The following is a 16,397-nucleotide window of genomic DNA, read 5'->3' on the forward strand; positions in this document are numbered from 1 at the left end:
AGTGCTGGGATTAAAGGCGTGCGCCACCATAGCCCGGCGGCTTTTCTTTTCTTTTTCTTTAAAAATTATGAGTTAATTGTTCATATCAGTGAGGTGTGGAGACTGAATCCAGAGCCTCGTGTACTCTAGCAAGTGCTTTATCAATTAAGTGTACCTACCGCTTTATTTTATTTTGAGGCCGAGTCACATTAAATTGCTCCAGTCTGGTCTTGACCCTCCTGCCTCCATCTCTGGGGAAACAGATCCATGTGTGTGCCCTATACACGACCGAGCTTCCCTTTTCTAAGTGACTATATGAAATTACATTACGTGATAAACTGTGATTTTTATTTTTTACCAATTCCTGTTTGATTGATAGACATTTGGAAACCTTGCAGTTTCTCAAAAATATTTTAAAGGAAACAGTTCTTACCCCTGAAAGATACTCCTGCTCCCAATGTATGTGTACCATACATACACATACAAAGCCACACACATGCAAGGAGCATCATATTAGATGCTATTACACACAATCGTGTACACACACAGGCACAGGCACAGACTCTCACAGAGAATCATTTCATTAATAACGATTAAAGGCTCACTAGGTGATTGTTCTCTTGCTGGGAGAGGGGCTAGTGTGGGTAGGGAAAGGACCAGAGGACTACATAGCTTTTAAGCTTAGTCCCTAGCTAGCTGGCTCCAGTCTCAGTGCTGGCATCCATTGGCTTGGGAGAGCTGCTCCATGCCAGATGATTCCTCCAGCTTCCTCCATCAGGGGTGGCCCTTTGCCCTTTCCCATGATAATCTTCTCAGTGTTGGGACAGCTGCTAACTAGAAGGGCCACATCTGGCATAGAGCAAGCTCCCTGGGCCCTTGCTGCCATTTCCTGTGTTGGGGGCTCAAGGGTCTGCTTCTTCCAGGTCAGTGGAAGGCTTAACATTGGAAACAATCATTTCATCCAGTTGAATTCAACTCAAGGTTGCCTAAATATCTGCTTCATGCAGGAGCTCCGGCATGGTGGACTGAGGCTCTTTCTGGGGCTGTGCTTTCCTGGGGCTGTATTTCAGACACAGGTCCACTGCTCCCCAAAGCAGAGTACCTTCTGGCACCATTGAGGTCTCCTCAGCACGTCTGCACTTGGGGCTAGAAACAGCACATGGAGGAGGAAGGCTCCAAAGGTGGCCAACAGCTTTCTTCCCATAGCTTAAAAGTCAGTGTTTGATGTGTTTTTTTTGTTGTTGTTTTTTGTTTTTTAACTTTTGAGACATCCTTGGCTCCTCCTTATACATCTCCCTCCAGAATTGGGACTGAGGACCAGTTCAGGAAAACAGTTTCCCTGGTCCTCTCCATCTGGGCAAGTCTAGTGCTGTTTGTCAGGTACTGGGTCTTGGGTGATGAAGATGCTGCAGTCTAGGGTAAGCCTTTAGGAAAAAGGGATTTCAGCCACATAGCAAATGTGTGTTGTATCTCATGACACTGAACATCCTACATAGCCACTTGCTGTCATAAACGGGAGAAGGTAACACACAGGAGGTGTCAATCAATCAACCGATCAATGAGTAATGATAACTGTTAGGAAGAGAAATGAAGGAAGCTAAAGTCTCCTAGATGTGCATACTTCCGTTTTATCGGAGACTTTCAAAGCTGCTCTCCACCTTCAAATGGCTCTTTTACAGAGACCCAGGTTAGTGAGAAGCAACCTCGGGCCAATCTGGAAGAAGAGGAATCTGGCAGAGGACCCATATATGCAAAGGCCTCAGAAGAAAATAAATTTGGCTTTTCATTGGAACTCCAGATGGATGGGTTGGATCACATCAAGCGAGGGACAAATGGCTGGAGAGGAAGTAGGGTGAGGAGCCAAGGACCATGGGTACATTTTGATTTCATGTGAAAGTCATATCAGGAATTTGAACTTGTGATCTGATTTTTCTTTTCCACATCTAGTGTTTGTAGGTGCAAAAGGACAAGAGATTAAGAATTGTTTGCAGGAGTTTAAAGATCAACGGTGCTTGATCTGATAATATTGAAAAAGTTAATTAAAACAATGTTATTATTGTAAAAACAAGAGTCATTTTAGTGTGGAAAGCTTGGGCAAGATCAGACACAAGATATAATGGCCATTCCACGTTTGTGCCTGTGTGCACGACCCAGAAATGGCAAATACAAACCAGCACCAGTGGGCTATAACAGTGCTTTAGAATGACGACACTTGGCTGCTGTTGAGGAAGTGGGGTTATTTTGTTGTTGCTGGTTTTTATGAAAACAAACAGCAATCTACTCACCAAACAAAAATCTCTTGGTTTGGGTTGGAAGCACTTTCTTTCATTTACACAGTGGTGGCATTCAGTTCTTAAAAACCCTGCACGGCTCCTCTAGACAAAATAGATTTAGGTTCTGCATTCTGGTAGTTCTAAGTATAATTCTTTCCTCCTTGAGTGTCCAGTGGGACTTTTGAAAATCCTTATGGGTCACTTTTGTGTGACTGTTCTGTTCTGCTTACTAAATGCCCCCATAACCTCATATGACAAACAAAGGAGCCTTATTTGCTCAAAGCTCTGGGGTGGGATGGGCTGGTGCAAGGGGTCCTCTTAGAACAAGTGCTTCTGCAGGATCTTCCTGGATCCTGCCTTACACTAGCAACACGTGAGCATTTTAAAGCATCCCCTTCTGGCTCAGTGCTTACTGCCCTGCCCATCTCACCAGTAGCTCTTTGTTTCAGGACAAAGCCCAGTCTCCATAGCCAGCAGGACTGCTGTTCTGGTTAGCAAGTGACAGTCTCATTGGCAGGACTGGGACTCCAGTACAGCTGAGAGCTGGGTGTTGAAGAGTCTGCTTCCGACTGTGAATAGCAGGATCCAAACCTGCAATCTCACATTTGACACAGCAGAAGGTGCTGTGGCTGTTCAGAGCGCCCTGGTCTGAAACCAGGTGACTCTCCTTTAATTGGCTGTGGTCTTTGGGCCAGTCACTAAGCCCTTCTTGGCCTCATCATGCCCCTCTGTTAAATAAGAGCACGCACCTAGGTCTTTCTTCACTGAATGCTATGATGAAAAGGAACAAGATACTTGAGTGGCAGGTTCATAGATTCTTACACCATTTTAAGCTCTGGGCATAGTAATGTCAGCTACTTTAAATCGTTTTTGAGCTACTAGGAAATAGTATATCCATCTTCAAGGTAAGTGAACCCATTCTGCCTAAGATTGTTTTGCTTAATAGTTACCAATTCTCAGTATCCTTTCCCTGGGTTAAGACACGCTCATTGCTGTAAAACAACCGCGGAGTCCACCAGTCCCAGGTGGAAGTGCACCGTGACTTAATCACCAAGCATGGTCACGACTTTGGTGCCCTCAGGTAACTACAGTTAATGGCACAAGATAATCAGGGCATACCATGTACGTTTCTGTAGTATATACTATTGTGGATCTTCTGCCAAAGTGTCTAGTTACATATTTCTTAGTATTGCTTTTCGAGAAAGGTCTGGTCCTTCTGGGTGTATACATCCCTGGAGGGCAGGTTGCCTGGATGGCTCACTGCCCCCAACCCCAGCATGTCCTACTGTGCCCATCTTGTCCAAGATGTTTGACCGCTACTGACTGGATAAATGAGAGTAGGAAAGGCTTTTAGCATACAGCCACCATAGAGGGGGCAATGACACCTTATGAATCAGGGCTAGGATGTGCCCACGCATCCAGTCATTCAAGCATCCATTTAGAAAACTATCGCATTCTGGCAAGAAAATTAATTTTATCTCAGCCCCCAGTCCGAGTGTCAAAGCCCATACAGACCACTTGCCCTGGGGTCAGGCTGCGCTTGGTTCTGTTTAGGAAAGGCTGACACGTTTTTCATAGGCGGGAGGTGTGCACAGAAGCGGAGAACTCATTATAACCAGTTAGTCATCCATAGAGACACTGCCCGTGGGCGGGGTGCACTTGGCGCTCTCCTGGTGGGCCTGTTCCTGATGCTGTTTCCCTGGGTAGGTGTATAACTGGCCTTTCGCCCACCGGAGCTGGGGTCTGTCAGTACCCGGAAAAAGGCCCGGTAAAAGCCCCTCACAGCCAACTCAGTAATAAAAACATCCGCTGCCAAGATAACTTTTCCCGAGACTGCTGTGCAGGATATTTGCCCGATACCACCCAGTGGAAACCAGAGTCCACCCTTCCCTTCCAAGGGTGGGGAAGACAGGGAAAAATGTATAAAGTCCCGGAGGCAGAAAAACATGCACATAAGGAGAACCCAGGCAGCTGGAGCACTAGGAGACAAGGGGAGGTCAGGAGCTTACAGCCGGCCACGGTTACCAGAGTTGCGCTCGCCAGGCTAGGATGACTCAGCCCCACTCTGTTCTTTACCGCCTGCCCGCGCGAGGGCTCCACAAAGTTCCCAGCCACACCCTAGAGCTTGTAGGAGGACGAGGGACAAGGCTTTTCCAAGGGTGGGAGCCGCGGCGAAAGGGGAGACCTGGGGTTTCCCCTGTGGCCATCCAGAATGGCTTTGCCTGAGCTCAGCTGCCTCTTCCCTGGCTGGGGCTGGTGTGGGGAGACTCCGGGCTCGGAGCAGTCTTTCCCACCGCCACCACCCCCAGAATGAAGGGTGTTTGCCTGTTAGGATGGTTATGTTTCCTCCCTCTCCCGCCCCGACATCGCCTGCCTCAGTACGCTCTACGCACCCGGGCTTGTGGTCCCCAGCGCCGGAGGTGGCTGTGCGGCCACCCGATGCCCAAGCCCAGCACTCACGCGCCCGCCCCGAGACTGCAGCGCCACCCTCCGCTCTTTCCACTAGTCACCGCGGCCCTGGAGTACTGACTGGCGGCCACGCCGCGGTGCACTCCCCAGACCCCGACCCCGGTGTCCCATCCCCTGCCCGCTCTCCACTGCAGTCCTAGCGGGTTCGCCTCCGCCGCCTGCAGTCCCGTTCCTGACTTCTGTCCCTTTCCCGGGCAGCGCGAAAGGCGTGGGGAGGGGGTCGCGCCACTTCTAGGCTCCGCAATCCTCCACTCCGCCGCCCCGACCCTCCCGGGGGACTCCCGACCAGAGCAACCACTGGCAAAGTGTGGAGCAGCAAGGCCCTCGGGCTCGCTCCCGAGCCCCCACCCTCACTCCGCTCCAGTCGCCGAGGCCTGGGGACCGTCCGGGGCCACCCCAGAGTCGCGCCGGTGGCGGCTGACTGCGGAGTTGTAAAGAACTCAGCGGCCGCAGTGGGTCGGGCCGGGCAAGGCACGAGCCGCGGCGGCCAAGGACACTGGAGTTTGCCAGTCACCGCCCGCGAGGTGCCTCCCGCCCTCCCGCCGCGGCTCGCCGGACTCCCGGGGGCCGCTGAGGCGGGGCCGGGCAGCCGCCGCGGCAAGAGGCGCGTCTCGCTCCCTCCTCCCGCGCCCGCCTCCTCCCCAGCGCTCTCTCCCGCCTTCTCCCCGCCTTCTTCCCCCCTCACCCCCCCTGCTCCTTTTTTCCCTGCTCCCCAAGTGAGCCCGGCGCGCGAGAAGCAGGCGGGGCGGTGCGCGGCGAGGCAGGCAGCCCAGCGCGCTCGCCCACCGCCCGCCCGGCGCAGCTCTTCGCTGCCGCTCTTGTCGCCGCCGCCGCTGCCGCCGGCGTGTCGGAAGGAGCCCAGGATGGCCCGGCTGGGCTCGCAGCGCTGCGCGTCCCGGGGGGCCTCGGCGCTCCTAGCCGCGGCGCTTTTCTACGCGGTGCTGGGGGATGTGGTGCGCTCTGAGCAGCAGATCCCGCTCTCCGTGTAAGTGCCTGGTGCCGGGACTCCCCGGGAGGGGCTGCCGGCGCCCAAGAGACCCGGGGCGCCCAAGTTTGGGTGTCTGCAGGTGCCGCTAGGCAGAACCCGCGGTGGGTACGGGCCTCCCCTCTTGCACCTGCCTCCCAGCAAAGGCACCAAACTGCGAGACCGGGGTGGGACCTTCTCGCCCCTTCCCTGGGGTTGTAGAGTAAGACCTGGAGAGGTTCACCTAAAGTGACAGCGCTAAGTTTAGAGCCTGTTTACCCACTGCAACTTCGACGGGCCGTTTAATGGTCCCCCTTTCTGTTACCTTGCCATTCCACTTTTCCGGGAAGCGGGGGATGGGTGGATTTCTTCAGAGTAGTATTTGCCAGGTGATGCTCATTTTAGGTGTTTGAGCAACCGGACAATTGTTCCATGAAAGCCCGTGGTCTTTTTGGAGAGCTAGGGAGACTTTACACATTCTGAACTCCGAGGACCCCCGACCTCCTCCCGCACTACGCTCTGCAGTTTGGTGCTGGTAGTTTGTAAGAAAGTGCTTTTTCTATCTTTATTTCCATTTTTCTTTAATGTTCTATAGTCCTGCTCCTTCAGCCACAGTCCGGTGTGTGCGTGTGACGGTGACACGGTGTTACATTTCTTCCCTTGCCCTTTCTCCCTGTAGGGTGAAGCTGTGGGCCTCCGCTTTTGGTGGGGAGATAAAATCCATCGCTGCCAAGTACTCGGGTTCCCAGCTTCTGCAAAAGGTAAGGTTTCTGTGGCGACAGACAGCGCTGATTTTTCTAGCACAGAAAATGGAGGCATATTTAGTTTTTTTCCAAACAAACGTGAGCCCTGGGCTGCATCAGTCATTAAGTAGTGTCTGATCTCCAGGTCTTGGCATTGTACTGTGCAGTGACTTCTCCCTACCAACCGGTTATTTTTAGATGACACTTGATTCTAAACACAAAGAAAAGCAGGATATTCACTCGCACTGTCCTGGCTGCGGCTGGGAAACTGTATTTTCATGGCTCTCCTCTCAGTTGTGGGTATTGCTGTCTCAGTGCGAGAGCAGATGCTTCCCTGGCCAAAAGATGCTAACTTCATCCAAGGGGCAGAATCTGGTGCCTTTTTTCTGAGCCTCCTCTTTGCACAGGAGTCGTGGGGTTCCGTGTATCAGAGAGCTACCAGCAGCATTGTTTGTCATCCCTGCGGTTGTACAATCCCATTATTCCCCAATCATCTAGACCCGGGGCTGGGGTGCATTACATCATTACAGATAAGGAGGATGAATGTGGTTATCTTTCCACTCAGCCGCACTGCCGGGTAATAGGCTAGGAGCGCGGTCCACAAACTTAAGACATCGGTTTGCATCCATACCATTCCGTGGCGTAATGAGAATGGAGAATTGATTATTAGGCTTTATCAGAAGCTGCATCAATTTTAATTCAAATAGGCAGCCTGATGCCTAAAATTACACCGTGAGATATATAGCCCTCTTTTCTCCCCTCTAAGATAGAGAATGAATAGGTGGGTGGGTGAGTGGGTGGGTGGGGGGTGGAGATCAGAGTGGGTGAAGAGAATTTCAAGTTAGCAAATTAAGCAAATAAATCCAGATATTCCCTTGACAATAGAAAACAAGATTGGCCTTTAGGGGACTATTCTCTGCGAATGGGTATAAAACAGCTTACATTGTTAAGTTAACTTTTAAAGCATTTTAAAATGTGGTTTTTGGGCCAATGTACCATATGTGTTGAGCATGCTGCCTGGTAACCAAGTCCATATTTTATTTATGGCATTCCATTTCAGAGAGTAGCATTTCGGGGCATTAAATGAAACTGTTTGTCACATGAAATTCAAATATTGTAATAAAGTACCACCCAACAATAGATGGCAAGGTATACCAGCTAGAAAAAAAATGCCAGGCACTAGCTTCCTTGAAACCGCAGGGAAGATTGTTCACCTTTAGACTGGGAAGAAGTTCGCTGAATTTTGATCAGTTGATAAAACTTGCTGCATTCATATGCCTTTATAGAAGACAGTGACCCTCCGTGTTTAGGAATGGCCTTTTCCCCTGGTCTTCTTTTAACTTGGTTCAGCTTTGCCCGTACTCTGGTTTTTTGCCTGCTTGTCAGATGTTTTATGTGACAAGCTCCGGACTGTGACATAGCCTGTGTATTTTGTCTTTGCTTTGAAAGGAGTGAGCATATTGTGTAACTTTAAGGAACTATTTCCCATCTGCATGTCGTGGTCGATGTAGCAACTCCAAAAGACTCCCCTTTTGGAGTCTTGGTTGTACTTATATAGCTTCTAGCTCACATTTCAGGGAGCACATGAAATACATTTTTTTTTTCCTTCTCTTGAAAGTTAGAAAGCACACCCACTGCACAGAAGTCTATCAGCCCTATTACTGGCCACTGTATAATAGCAAGTTGGAAATGACTGAGACTCTTCGCTCACCTTTTCATCAGCGTAGTTTCTGATCCTGAATTCCCTAGCCTTGGTCCACAGCTTGACAATTGTGTGCTGACTTCCAGCTGTTCAAGGCTTTGTTGCCCTTCCTTGGTGCAGCCTGGCCTTTGGTAACCACTTCCAGGGGAAGGTGAAGTCAGGGTTTCAGTTAGGGTCCAGGGTGGGGTATCTGCTCTAGAACTGGGGTTTGTAATCTTTCATAACAGGGTGATGAAATACCCCAGCTTTGGGGTTGCTGGGCAAGGACTTTCATGAGTGTTTAGAAGGATGTGATAGATGATTTGGGGAGCATTTGGCAGAAATATTTGAGCCATATTGATCTCCCAAATATGACTGTTTTCTTTAAAATGGTGAAGAACATTGGTCTAGAGAGTTCAGCATGAATGGGAAGAGAATCTGCGAGGCTCTGAGTGCGGGAGATGGAACACCCCTGGGAAAGCAAGGATACTGTCGTCCTCCTGATTATTTTCAAGTTTCTTGCCATTTTCATTAGGAATTATTTCTCTAAAATAAAACAGCATGCATCTGTCCATCACTTTACTGTATTTTAACAATTGAGGTACTTTGAAAATGAGTCAGAAAACTCAATTGGAAAATGCATTAACGCCGTCTTAAGGGAAATCACAGGTGACAAAACCGGATTGCATAATAGACCATAATTTTACTTGTGAGGTTTGGACATTTATAGTTTATTCTCAATTTAGAAAAATCACTGTGTGCCATAATATGATTTTTTTTTTGTATTCGTGTAGTTTTCTGACTGGCATCTCGTGTTCTGAATCAAGGCAGCATGTTCAACTTCCTTTTATTTTTTTGGTCTAGAGGTTAAACTTTCCAAAGTAATTATGGTGAATATAAATTAAATAAGAATTGGCCATCCACTTTGAGGTGTTTGGAGACTGGGAGATCTGCCATTTTGGCAACATGCTTTGTTAGGTAATGTGACTTGCAGTGGACTCTAAACACTGCCATGCAACGCTGCCCTTCAGCTCCACCTCACATGGTTCCTGGGGTTGGTGCTCTGGCTTTCTCTGCCATAGTCTAAGATACTATAGCAGGTGACTTATGCAGACTTGTCCCCTTGGCTTCTTCTTTATGTCTTTGTTAGACATGGGAATGACACGCTGTTCATTTCACTTGCAGCGAACGATCATTTTTGATCTTATAATGCGTGGTGAACCAGGTATTTCTTTAAGGTTGTGTGTTTTCACTGTGGAGGGGAAGCTGGCGAGGGGGCAGTGGCTCCCCAGCAGTTCAGTGGTTGTTAGAGGGCTGCTGAAGGCAGGCGCTGGTGTGCTCCTGTCTTCCTGTCAGCGGCCTCCTCCACTGGCAGATACTGCAGGCGTTTCCATTCTCTTCAGCTTTTAATTAACTTCCTATTTGACATATCCATGCCAGCGTTCAGCTGCCCCATCTCGCTTCATTTTCCCCAAAGTGCGTGCTTTGTTTGGGTTCTTTGGGGGAGGTATTGTTTCATCATCTCTCTATTCTGGGATTCAGTGAGAAGTGTTCAGATGGGGGTCTGAGGACCTGCCTGTTAAACACAAAGACACAACACCTTTAATATTTGCAATAAAAGTCATTAAACCCACTTGATTTTCATCCGCATCTCCTCAGGGAGATCTCCACTGAGGCTGAGTTTCTCATTCTGTTTAGACCTGCATTCCAGGGATGGATGTCTCTGGGAATAATGGGTTTCTGGTGATGTTTTCCAGACTTGTGATGATAAGCACAGGTAATATGTGCTTCTGCCATTAGCATCAACAAAGAGGCCACAGTTACCTAGGACACCTCCTGCAGCACTTGCCACGCCATTCAATTCTTGAAATGAGCAAGCAGGCTTTTGTGTTATCAACTATTTATTGCGATGGGCTTTAATACATAAACTTGACGTCTCTCTCCACGGGACAGAGTCAGCAAAGTCAAAAGGCCGATTCCTTTAGCCATTTTTACAATTAGGACTTTTCATCAATGTGGAAATCAATGGACTTTTAAATAATTAACAAAGAACATTGTGGATTACAAACTGGGGAGGGGGTGGTTCGTACGAACTGGGGGTGTCTGTGCTGTCCTGTCTTCCGAGGAATCACAGCCCTACAGATCATGAAGGGGCTCTGGCTTTAGAATAAAGAGGGGATGCACATTTAGCCTGTGTTGCTGGTGGCTCATTCCCAGCATGACTGCGGATGCGCCGACTTTCTTCTCTTAGATTACCTGTTAAAGTCTTGGCATTTCTGAAATGACAGTTCCTGTCTCTCTGGTTAATGGCTGGTCTCATTAGCCCTGCCACCAAGATACGCATTCAGTAGGCGTTTGTGCTCAATGCCCACATGGTCACTTGCTAAGTTTTTGTACGGACCTCTTCTGTTTAATGTTTTTCTTTATTTCTGCTCCTTAAGATTTCTTCTCTTTCAGAAATACCCTGCTTTCTTTCTTTGACTAGGAACTGGCTGCGGCCTGCGTTACTAAGATTTGCATATGGTTATTAAAATTAAGGGGCTGAAAACATGAATGAAATTCTCATTGGAGGCGAACTTCAGGTTTCCATTCTGTTGCAGTTATGAGTTTTGATCCATGAGTATGACGATTTCTTTCTGGTATTAAAAAAAAATAACTACATTTATTTTAATGCCAGTTTGATTTTAGGCAGACACGTGAATGTCAAACTGTCTACCAGTTATGAAATGACTCGGGCATGGGACAGCACAGTTAGTGTTTCCAGTTTTTGATGAAGGCCTCACCGTGCTGTAGGATCAACAGAAGCGTAAGACCCTTGAAGTCGTCATTTCTGTGCACTTAAGGCCACTGCTATTATGCTCATTTGAAGCTCATATCCATGGGGGAACAGATTTGGGATCTCAGCCTTTGGTTTTGATTGATCTCCATTGGTGTATGGGGCCCCCACATAAGGCAGCCAATAAATGACTGAGTGTGCTGAGCTTGCTAAAATGAATGCACATCTCATGTGAACAGTCCTTTGTCTCAGGGCTGTCATTAATCCAGATTTGCCATCATCGAAGCCAGCAAGCGGGCCTTTTTTTTTTTCCACACACACATGGTCTGTCAGGGTCGCCCACCTTCTCTAACAGCAGCACCAGAGGAAACGGCTCTGGAGCAGAGATTTTAAGGTCCCCGAGGGCGTGGAATGTTAATGGTGTAAGATGCTTAAGATGCTGTGATCTGACGGACAGGTTTCCTTGTGTCTGAGACCACGGAAATTAAGTGTTTGCTATAAAGCGTCAGTCTACGAATTACTCTGTGAGACTTTACCTTCATTTAATGCCATTTTTATAGATGAAGACTTAATGGCCCTTATTTCACCTCAAATGACGGCAGTGAACTCTTGAGTACTGTCCACAGAGAGAGATGTTCCTGAACCCTGGTAGACATGATGACCCTAGCAGGACCTTCTCTGTCCTCCCCAGTCCGTTAAACAGACTGCACCCTTTCCTTCAAAGAAAGGAGAGAGGCAGTGAGGAAGAGGAGAAGCTGCATGGCTGGGCCTCCCCTGCATGGTTAGCCATCAGCAGACTGTCTGAGATAGACTCACACCATCCTTTCTGCCCTCAGTGCCGTGGGTGCTTGTGGAGCTGATGTGTGGTGGGGTAGTCTGCACACCGAGCCAGCAGGAAATTATTGTACAAATCAACTCTGAAGAACATAGAGTGTTTCTGAACCATGACAGGTTTTTGTTTGCTTTGAGCGGCACTTATGGGGTAGTTGCTGGGCCATTGAAACACAGTGTTGCGTTTGTAATTTGTATTAAATGTGTAGCTTACATAGCGTCTCAGTTACCTCAGATCAGGAGTATGAAAACAACTCAGAAGCTAAATTGTGTGCTTCAAGGCCACATTGGAAAGGAAAACATTACCCCTTGACAAGGAATAGATGGCCGTGGCTTTCCTTTGTCTACCTCAAAGCATTTATCTTGACACCTGTTATTGGAAGATGGTACCCTCTCAAGGTTAGAAGAGCTGTTATGTATGTAAATGACCTGGACTGGGAAGTTAAGCGGAGCTGTAGATGCTGTGGGTTCATGGTTATGCATTTGAGGGTGAGCAGCTGCTAGTCGGTGTAGGAGGTTGCAACCGTCATTACCACAGCACTTACTAAGCTCGTGCCCGCATCTGCATCTATGCCAGTGAAGTAGACGCTGCTCACTACAGAGTGTACCTGTTGCTGCCTGCAGGTGGAGAGGACCTCAGCATCTTGGGTTGCTAGAAAGGCTCACCTGAACAGAAAACCAGGATGCTGGTGTAGTAAATGCGGTTCTTCAGCCATGGAATTGGCTAGCATGGAGGATGGTGTATGCATCTGGGATGTGAGGAACTGCAACGAACAGGAACAGCTGCATAATTTTCAGGGCTGTAGCAAAATGCAGAAAGCAGAATGTTAAACCAAGTCTGGGGTCCGCTGATCCTTGGCTAAGCCCTGTGTGTGACAAGATGTCTTCATTTCAGCTGGCTGGTTTTCTTCCCATCCTTTGTTATGGAGACCCTGGAGTATTTGCAGAGATACAGGGCCCTAGAGATATGCTGTTAAAAGAAAGGCCGCCAGTCTAGGGGTTTTGTCTGCTTATCTTCTCTGTCTTTTCTTGAGTAGCCTTGGGCATCTCACTTAATCTACTAGGAGAAACAGGGAGCAGGGGACATTCACTCAGCAGTCTCTCTGTTCCAGGTGTTGTAATAATCACTTCAGGGCCATTCCATTAAACCCTTATGACAAGTACAGTACTGGGGAGACAGAGGCAGGAGGATTGTGAGTTTGAGGCCAGTCTGGTATTAACAAAGCCCTGTCTTACCATCAAGGACAGCCCTCTCTTTAAGCTAATAGGACAGGGGTTACTGTTCAGCCCATTCTCAGATCACCAGCTGAAACTTGCCAAAGGTTAAGCAGCCAAGTGGCTGAGGTAGGCATCTGGAATCTGCACGTCTGGCCACATACTTGATGTGATCTTTTAAAACCCAAGTTGTTCTTTGTTGGAAAAAAGTTAATAATACCTGAATTTCTCGAGCAGGGGGTGCTTGGGAGATGAAATGAGGTAACAGCTGGGAAATTACTTCAAAAATAATTAAAGCCAGGATAACAGCTTGGAGGACAGTCTTGGAGTCATAAGAACTTAGATTTGAGTTCTTTATCTCCATTTCCTATCTGGGTCACCTTGTGTTATAACACTTTTAAACCTATATCTTAAACGGGATAAATGGGAAAGGAGGCCAATACAGCCCATGGAATCAAATATGCAAAGTGTTTAGCCCAATGCCTGGCACATCAAAAGCTCCTGGCAATGACTCCTTATGGCATTATGGGTTACATCATGAATATGCAAGCTCTGCAGGTCATCTTTGCTGAACCCCTGTGGTGCCCCTTCTTTTAAATACCTGTGGGTTCCTTAGTGAATAGGTGCATGGACTAGTAACTGAGGCCCTTGTAAGAAGGCGGTCCACCTGGTAGCTGATGGGGAACCAAGTGGTATAGAGCAGATGTAGCTGCTACAGTACAGTTCCTGTCAGGATGGATGTCACGTATATGTACCCAGGCTAGCTCTCTTCTTCCATGGTCCGTCTGCTGCCTTCCTTACCTTCCTTCCTGGGCAGTGGGTCAGGCTGAGAAAGTGGCTGCTTGTACCCCACAGCCTCCCCACAGGAGAGGCTCATAAGCCGCAGGAGGACCCCATTGCATGAGCCATTTACGTTGCTACGGTATGTGTGTAGCAGCCAAAGTGGACAGCACTTAACTCTAGTGTCCTCTTGGACAGCCTGCCAGGCACTTCCTGCTGGGACAATGCTTCCTGCTGGTCTTTGGAAAGTTCAGACTTCTCCCAGGGGCTTTCTACAGATTGTACTGGACACCAACAGTAGGCAAGGAGGGGTGTAGAGAGGCGAAACAGTGTGTGTAGGGATAGCCATCTGTCACCCGCACAGGAGGCAAGGGCACCTGGTGTTCCTTGGCTCTTCCCGCTGGCCCTGTCCTCTCCAGAACTTGCTTGGCAGTCTGGCTGTTGTGTTTTGGCCTTGAGCATCTGCAGTTCTGTGCTGTGTCCTTAAAGAGGTGGAACAAGTACAACTCGCCACCCCACTGGTTACAGCGCCTCCAAGTCTTGGAGGTGGGACTCGCTCTAGTAACTGAGCATCTTTTAAAACAGCTTAAGCATAAAGCTGTTGGAAGCAATGGTGGAGTTAGCAAAGAGTCAGCAATGAAAGAAAATCTCCATTTGGGCCAATTGGCAGAAAGTGCTCCAGAGCCATTTGTTTCTGTGAATGTCACAGAGTTGTAGAGCCTGACTGGTCCCCGGACTTCCGGAAATCCACCAAGGTCCTAATCAGCCCAGGTATACAAGACTATGCTCACTGGGGTTGGGAAGAAGAAAGCGGGCTCTTTTGTTGTCTTTGAGTGGTTGGTGCGAGCTGAGAACTTCCTGCTGGAGTAGCTGGTGTCCTTTTGTGTCCCCCCACCACACTGAGGTGACCATGTTTTCTGCCTCCTTCAGGTCTCTGCCTCCCATGTTGCTCATCCCTCCTGAGCACAGCTGGAGTCACATCTGTGGGGGCCAGGGGCCAGGGAGAGCTTGTGGACTGGAACTGCTCTTGCTGTTTAGGCCATTCATCTCTGCTCAACCCTCTACGGTTGTCTAGCGTGTGTGATTTATTTTCCTAAAATTTGGGGTCATGGGTTCAAAAGGAATGAAGGGAACAATTGACTTGTGGAACCACCAAATCTGGATCCAAATCTGGACCCACCCATACTCACTACATGACTTTGAATTTCCTTTATAATGTTCCCCTTCCTACCTCCCTTCCTTTTCCCCTCCCTTTCTCCCCCTTCTCCCTCTCTCCTTTACCACTCTTCCCTTTCAATTTTTTTTTTTATTTTGAGACATGGTCTCACAGCAGCTCAGGCTGTACTGGATTTTCTCTTTCCCCAGTATTCTGAGTGCTGAATTTGAATTCCAGGTGTGCCACCACACTGGGGTAATTTTCTGACAGCTACTAATTCTTGACTCTCAGGAGGGGACAGGTAACTATATCTGGATTTAGTGAGTTCGGGACAACCGAGAAGCTTTTTGTTTTGTCTTTTTGCCTTTGTACTTGTTTTAGGGGTGAATTGTGTTTTGCTAGCACGAACTTGCCCATCCTAGGTCTTGATTTGCATACCATAAAACAGTGCAGCTAGGGATGGAGGATTTTGCTCAGAGGCTAAGAGTGCTTGCTGAGGGTTGGAGTTGCTTCCCCAACACCCATGTCTGGTATCTTACAGCAGTTTCAGGTTGGGGACTCTGTGTTGGAGTCTTGCCTCCTGGGGCACCCACACACATGTGCTCATACTCACTACATTTAAAAAGTGGCAAAATTAATGCAAGTGTCTGTGACATCGGCCTCTGAGGTTGATGGAATTGTGTGACCCCTAGCAAGTGTGAAGATAAACATGTGACCCTGGAAAGCCTTTGTGTTCATGCTAGTCTATCATGTTTACTGTCCTGCTTCACTGTTAGTGAAGAACAGAAGACAGGCTTGAGATTATTGATAACCTTAAGGCAGCATGTATCATGCGCATTAATGGGCAAAGGCATAGTTACAAAGAGAAGCGTTTATTACATATGCTCAGGCAGTGATATTTTTGTTTTCTTGTCTAAACTCTCCCAGTCTTGCCCTTTGCGTGGTAAAGGTGGGCAGCTGTGGAGTTAAAAGTTGGTTCTTGCTGTGACATTGTGCAGTAATTCTCACAGCCAGGGACAAGTTAAACCTAGAATGTAAGCATATTGCTCTTTGTGCCTGTACCGTCTACAGTCCCTTTCCCGTTGTATTTTGTTGAGGCAGAGGTGGAAAAACATAAAGAACAAGAGATGTGGGAAGTTGTGAATCTACTGGATGCAGGTAGCGTTCTACCACAAGTCATAACAAATGGCTTTGCACTGTGTCTCCCATGGCTTCCTATTATTGGTGGGCTGTCTTTTAGAGCAGCATGAATGTGCCATATGCAAACAGTTCAAGGGGCGTAGACTTTTTGTCTCTCCAGAAATAAGTGCAACTCTTTTGGCTTCTAGGACGGTGATGCCGAAGTTTGAATCTTCTTTCTTAGCTTTAGTCCAGGCCCTGAGTGGGGATGCTACTGACTTTTGGTTTCACAAAGTTGCACACTGATTCAGATGGCATAGTTCAAGTCAGTCAGTAAAAGTCAGCAGATACAGACTTCTCTGTTTGTGTGTAGTTGTCTTTGATAGTTGTGTACCCTTCCTTCCTTCCTTC

At 48.1% G+C, this 16,397-nt stretch overlaps 1 protein-coding gene across 2 annotated transcripts in view; it reads left to right on the top strand.

Annotated features, from left to right (window-relative positions):
- The first annotated feature begins 5,426 nt into the window (after positions 1–5,426).
- Cacna2d3 (calcium voltage-gated channel auxiliary subunit alpha2delta 3) overlaps positions 5,427–16,397 on the top strand; it is an 833,716-nt gene continuing 822,745 nt past the window's right edge. Inside the window, exons 1-2 of one of the 2 annotated variants that reach the window (XM_005348768.3) lie at positions 5,427–5,706; positions 6,365–6,446. In XM_005348768.3, the coding sequence (XP_005348825.1) occupies positions 5,585–5,706; positions 6,365–6,446 (204 nt within the window). In that variant the 5' untranslated portion in view covers positions 5,427–5,584. The remainder of the gene's footprint in view (positions 5,707–6,364; positions 6,447–16,397) is intronic. The other variant, XM_005348769.3, reaches the window with a different exon arrangement.

The sequence above is a fragment of the Microtus ochrogaster genome, chromosome 6 (genome assembly GCF_000317375.1).
Source record: "Microtus ochrogaster isolate Prairie Vole_2 chromosome 6, MicOch1.0, whole genome shotgun sequence".
Classification (NCBI taxonomy): Eukaryota; Metazoa; Chordata; class Mammalia; order Rodentia; family Cricetidae; genus Microtus; species Microtus ochrogaster.